This window comes from Nansenia antarctica, assembly GCF_963989245.1.
Source record: "Nansenia antarctica genome assembly, chromosome: 1".
Lineage (NCBI taxonomy): Eukaryota > Metazoa > Chordata > Actinopteri > Argentiniformes > Microstomatidae > Nansenia > Nansenia antarctica.
In genome coordinates this window covers 23,383,697-23,389,713 of record NC_137674.1, presented here as the reverse complement: position 1 = coordinate 23,389,713, position 6,017 = coordinate 23,383,697, and the positions used below count along the sequence as shown (strand labels likewise).

General features: G+C 46.9%; 2 protein-coding genes across 2 annotated transcripts in view; one reads left to right on the top strand and one right to left on the bottom strand.

The window, feature by feature from the left end:
- Positions 1 to 605: 605 nt before the first annotated feature.
- Positions 606 to 3,667, bottom strand: dnal1 (dynein, axonemal, light chain 1). Its single transcript, XM_080550494.1, has 7 exons — positions 3,653 to 3,667; positions 2,950 to 3,059; positions 2,808 to 2,863; positions 2,523 to 2,578; positions 2,023 to 2,149; positions 1,413 to 1,553; positions 606 to 1,287 (listed from the first exon to the last, which is right to left on the bottom strand). Exons 2-7 carry the CDS (start codon positions 2,982 to 2,984, stop codon positions 1,241 to 1,243), a joined length of 462 nt encoding a protein of 153 aa, XP_080406620.1. The 5' UTR covers positions 2,985 to 3,059; positions 3,653 to 3,667; the 3' UTR covers positions 606 to 1,240.
- A 1,154-nt stretch (positions 3,668 to 4,821) lies between these two features.
- Positions 4,822 to 6,017, top strand: part of fut8a (fucosyltransferase 8a (alpha (1,6) fucosyltransferase)) — a gene marked incomplete at its 3' end in the record, with an annotated part of 10,592 nt that continues 9,396 nt past the window's right edge. The window contains exon 1 of the mRNA XM_080540859.1: positions 4,822 to 4,941. The remainder of the gene's footprint in view (positions 4,942 to 6,017) is intronic.

Here is a 6,017-nt window from a genome sequence, read left to right as displayed (position 1 = left end):
AATCGTCACTTATTACTGTTAACTAATACATTGCGCTGTAGAACTGTTGTATGAAAGCAATATCACACTCGAGGTCATGCTGTTATACTGAATATCAGTACGGCTGTGATTGTCTTCCTACTCGGCCTGCGGCCTCGTACCTACGACTCAATCACAGCCGTGCTGATACTCAGTATAACAGGCAGCACTCCCTCTCGTGTGATATTGCTTAAATTATTTGAGTATGTCTGTGCATTCCAGACTGCAGTCAAAACGGACAGGACAACAGAGGGACATACAAGCATTTAATGCAACTTTCATATCATAAACATCTCAATATATTCATGTATACAAACATTTCTAATAATTTAATAATACAAATAAAAAAAAATCACTTTACAAAACATGTATGAACAATTAAAATACAAAGCTAAATGTGCTGTTTCTCTCCTTCAATCTTCTGGTAACCGTGTGTGTTGTTGTGTGTGTTTGTTTCCACTAGTTTGATATACAATTTGGACACGTGCAAAACGCAGTCAGGAATGATGTGAAATAAGCGACCATATAAAATGTGCTTCATAACTACCGTCACTAACTAACTAACCTTAACTGTAACTAACCTTAACTGTAACTAACCCCCAACTGTCACGGTCTGTCTCAGGTCCTTCAACATAAACGTCTGAGCAGAACTGGACCTTCTGAACATGCTACCTCAGGTCCAACAGTTCAGCCCAGCTGACAGACAGACAGGTTCAGCCCAGCAGACAGACAGACAGACAGAGAGAAAGGTTGGACCAGCAGACAGACAGACAGGTTCAGCCCAGCAGACAGACAGACAGACAGAGAGAAAGGTTGGACCAGCAGACAGACAGACAGGTTCAGCCCAGCAGACAGACAGACAGGTTCAGCCCAGCAGACAGACAGAGAGAAAGGTTGGACCAGCAGACAGACAGACAGGTTGGGCCAACAGACAGACAGACAGACAGACAGACAGAGAGAAAGGTTGGACCAGCAGACAGACAGACAGACAGAGAGAGAGAAAGGTTGGACCAGCTGACAGACAGACAGGTTCATGGTTGTGTAAACATTTGAGTCATGTGCTTCCTGGCCTGTCTGAAGCTGCTGGTGTAGAAACAATTTAAACTAAACAAAACAACATGTGTATATAGTCCTGCTCCAGAACTGTGTGTGTGTGTGTGTGTGTGTGTGTGTGTGTGTGTCTGTCACAAGTAAACTCATTAACTGGTCAAAGGTCTTGTGGTTAACTCTCTCCCTCTTCATCATCATCCTGCTTGATCACTGGGTTCCCTGAGGACACACACACACACACACTGTTATACGTGATACATCAAGTGTAAGTGTGTATACAGTGTGTGCGTGTGCGTGCGTGCATGCGTGCGCGTATGTGTGTGTGTGTGTGTGTGTGATGGTACCGTCTAGCTTCTTCAGCTTGGGCAGTCTCCTGGTGGCCTCGTCGCTCCAGGTGCCGTCAGCAGAGTACTTCTCCTCCAGAGGGTTCCCCACGAACACCAGGTCCCCCAGGGCCGGCAGGTCCGCCAGCTTCACAAACTCTGCTGCAGCCGCAACCACAACCACCACCACGACCACAGTTAACCACAACACGACCACAGTTAAACCACAACCTCCACCACGGTTAACCACAACCATGACAACAGTTAACCACAACCATGACCACAGTTAACCACAACCTCCACCGCGGTTAACCACAACCATGACCACAGTTAAACCACAACCTCCACCACGGTTAACCACAACCAACCACAATCATGACCACAGTCAACCACAACCACAGTTAACCACAACTACAGTTAACCCAGTCCTTCACCAGGTTGTTAGACATGTACAGCACCCCCTCCTCACCCCAGTCCTTCACCAGGTTGTTGGACATGTACAGGACCCCTCCCCCCTCCTCACCCCAGTCCTTCACCAGGTTGTTGGACATGTACAGGACCCCTCCCCCCTCCTCACCCCAGTCCTTCACCAGGTTGTTGGACATGTACAGGACCCCTCCCCCCTCCTCACCCCAGTCCTTCACCAGGTTGTTGGACATGTACAGCACCCTGAGTTTCTTCATCACATGGATGCCCTTCAGCTTCTCTATCAGGTTGTAGGAGATCCACAACTCCTCCAGGATCTCCCCCACGGCCTCCTGCACGCACACACACGCACACACACGCACACACACACGCACACGCACACACACACACACACACACACACACGCATGCAAACACAAACACACACACACACATACACATACACATACACATACACATACACACACGCATGCAAACACACGCACACAGTTAACCCTAACCTTAATCATAACCCTAGGACAAAAGGGGCATGGGGAGAAGTTAGGCAGGGTCAGGGTTAGGACAGCGGGATAGGCTTAGGCAGGGTCAGGCACAGACAGGGATAGGTAGGGTCAGGATTAGGACTTAGGGACAGGCTTGGGCAGGGTTAGGGATAGGTAGGGTCAGGGATAGGTAGGGTCAGGGATAGGTAGGGTCAGGAACTCACCAGTCCGTTGAGGTTCTTGATGTTGTTCCGTCCCAGTGACAAAATCCTCAGGTTCTCTGTTAGGAAACAGAGCACAGAACACTCAACTACCACCTAACCCTGACCACCTTCATTAAACTACCATGTCATTATATTTCAGAGAGAGAGAGAGAGAGAGAGAGAGAGAGAGAGAGAAAGAGAGAGAGATGGAGGAGAGACAGAGAGAGAGAGGGAGAGGTAGAGAGAGAGAGAGAGAGAGCTGTGTGTGTAGAGAGAGCTGTGTGTGTAGAGTAATGTTCTAGTCACTGAGGCCGTTGAGGTTGGCGATCTTCTCGATGCAGTTGGTCGACAGAGACAACCTCCTGTAAGGGTCAGAGGTCAGGGGTTAGAGGTCAGGGTTACAATAGCAACCCTACACTGTGGATTAGGGTTAGGAGGTGTGACTCACTCGCAGTTGATGAGGGTGGAGAGAGACGGGTCCATCTTCTCTATGGGAGGAATCTGAGCGTACAGCTTCACTGCCTTGGCCTCCCCCACCTTCTCCCCCGCCTTCTCCTCCTGACAACACACACACCCACACACACACTTAACCAACCAACCCACACACACACTTAACCCTTCCCCATCTTCCCCTAGAGCTCTCAGGTCTTCTGACGCTGGTTTTCTCTGTGTCCCACATGTACAAAAGAAGAGATTTGTTGAGGCTGCATTCTCATTTTATGCACCCGGATTGTGGAATGCACTGCCAGTTTACATTAGGGATGCAACCTCAGCAAATATGTTCAAGTCAAGACTAAAAACCCATCTTTTAAAATATTGCCTTTAAATGACTAAGTAATTAAATGATGGTTATATAATGATTAAAGCACTTTGAGCTGCAACGTTTGCAGGAAAAGCGCTATACAAATAAAAGTTGTTATTATTATATCTTCCACCTCCTGATAACCAAAACATATCAACCACTTCCTGCTCCTGACAGCTGCAACAGTGATGATGAGACTGTCTCTAACCCTAACTTTAGAACAATGACATGTAGAACAAAACAAGCTGATATTTACTAGGGTTTTTCATGTATTTGTCAGCATCACATTCACTTTATTACTAGCGTCAGCAGTAGATCTGACTGATCTATTCCCTCCTGATGCACTTACCCATTTCACAAGGGCTTCTTTTATGGTTGTTGCCTTTGCCTGCTGAAACACAATTACACAAACCGGCGTTAGGAGGTTGATTCTCTGCCAGCTGCCTGATCATCTCCGATAGCTGCAAAACCCAAGGCTAGTTATCTAGTAAGACCCCAGGCTAGTTAGATTCGAGGCTAGTTAGCTAGTTAGACCCCAGCCTAGTTAGCTAGATGAATCACGTTAGCAGCGGTTGCTAGCAGGCGGAGGTTAGTCTATCGTTTGAGCTCTGTTATATCTCTAATCAAAACTGAGAAGCGTTACATTTGATCATTTGTTATTAATAATTTGGTTAAAGCTCCACATAGTCCAGTCATTAAAAAAATAAGCGATATTCACAGCGTCTAAAAACGACCCACCATGTTGTCGTCGCTGGTTGCTATGACACCAGAGACTCAAGGCGTATGTGCGCCTGCGCGAGCTGCCGACAGGGCGATCTGTTTCGTGTGTCAGATTATGAACATTAAAATGTGCTGTGAATTAACTCCAGTAGGGGGAGCCAGCACCCTGAATAACCCCGACCGATGATAATCATCATAATCATAATCATCATAATAATCATAATAATAACAATGATGATGATGATGATTATTTTGGTTATTATTATTATTATTATTATTATTAGTAGTAGTAGTAGTGTTGTTGTTGTTGTTGTTGTTGTTGTTGTTGTTGTCTGGACAGTACTGCTAGAATTATTCACCTTACCGCTGCACAGATAGACAAAGGCTATAAGCCCATTATGTTAACATTAGGTCTACTCTATTCCAGTTGATTTGTCAGTTGTTGTGCATTATTATTTTGTTGTGTTTGCAGTTTGCCCTTTAATAAGTTATATATAAAAATAATTAAGTTATATATATATTCTCATGCTAAAATCGACTGTAAATCCAGATTTTAAAGTTGATATTCTTCCCCGTGGAGCATGCCCCCATAACCTGTGCACCACCCAAAATGTTTATCACCAGCCGCCACTGCCCTTACCCTAACCCTGAACACCAGCAGGACGTCTGTTCTTGTCCGCTGCTTCCAAGGCACGCGCGCGCGGACCCAGACATGCGCAGTGCCATGCCTCCGTGTCCGTGTCAGCTCGAGTCTCCTCGAGGCGAAGCAGCAGCGAATCACGGCAGGACAGGAGGGCTCGAGGTTGTTCCTGTTTCCGCCTCCAGCCTCACACAGCCCTGGTCTCTCTGGAGCATCACCGTTATGATGAAGAACACAGGCTCGGAGGAAAGGCTCGCGGAGTCTGCCGCTGCTGCCTGGTAAGACCGTCTCCGGTGTGTGTTCTCCTCCGGTGTGTGTGCGTGCGTGTGTCCGGTGTGAGGTGCACGGTGTCTGTCGGTCTGCTCTCGGCCTGTTGATGTTCGTCGGACCGCCACAGCGGAAACGTCCAGAAACGGACAACGAAATGTAGTTTGGGATCTAACCAGATAGTGCAAATAGTGACAGAGCAAAAGACGTGACTATGTAGACACTAGGCAGTGCATGGTATTCACAGTATAGGTATTACAGTGAGTATAAATACATTAATATAAAAGTGAATATAGGCTACATGAGATGAATATATATATGATATGTACAGTATGATGTGTACAGGACAAGGCCGATAGGTCTTGAGGTATGCTGCAGTAAGATGTATAATTAGAGACGAGTGTATATAAATATGCTGTGTGTGCCAATGGGTTAGGCTCTGCTGGTCTCTGATAACAACCTTACGACCACATCAACCGTTAGGCTGCACACTGTTGGTCATCAGGTCACGTGATAACCTGGTCAACAGCCAGGAGGCTACACCCACCTCCTGTGTGTGTCTGAGAGAGAGAGAGAGAGAGAGAGAGAGAGAGAGAGAGAGAGAGAGAGAGAGAGAGGGAGAGAGAGAGAGGGACAGAGAGAGAGAGACAGAGAGAGAGACAGAGAGAGAGAGAGAGGGAGAGAGAGAGAGGGACAGAGAGAGAGACAGAGAGACAGAGAGAGAGAGAGAGACAGAGACAGAGAGAGAGACAGAGAGAGAGAGAGAGAGGGAGAGAGAGATGGACAGAGAGAGAGAGACAGAGAGAGAGACAGAGAGAGACAGAGACAGAGAGAGAGAGACAGAGAGAGAGAGGGACAGAGAGAGAGAGAGAGCAGCTGTACCCTACCCTAACTCATCTGAATGAGAAGGTTCCTGTTGGACTTACTAACTTCTCCTAATTTCTACTGAGGCAGACAGACTCTTTTTATTATTATGAACAGTAGAGGAGGTGTTACCTGGAGTAACTTTAGGAGGGACAGTCAAGATGGAGCTAGGCTGACCAAACTGTGTGTGTGTGTGTGTGTGTGTGTGTGTGTGTGTGTGTGT

Coding starts and splice junctions, on each gene's coding strand:
- dnal1 (XM_080550494.1), bottom strand. CDS start 2,984: ATGGACCCGTCTCTCTCCACCCTCATCAACTGCGA. Junction 2,864..2,949: donor TCCACCCTCATCAACTGCGA/GTGAGTCACACC, acceptor TGACCCTTACAG/GAGGTTGTCTCTGTCGACCA. Junction 2,150..2,522: donor TCAAGAACCTCAACGGACTG/GTGAGTTCCTGA, acceptor GTGTGCGTGCAG/GAGGCCGTGGGGGAGATCCT.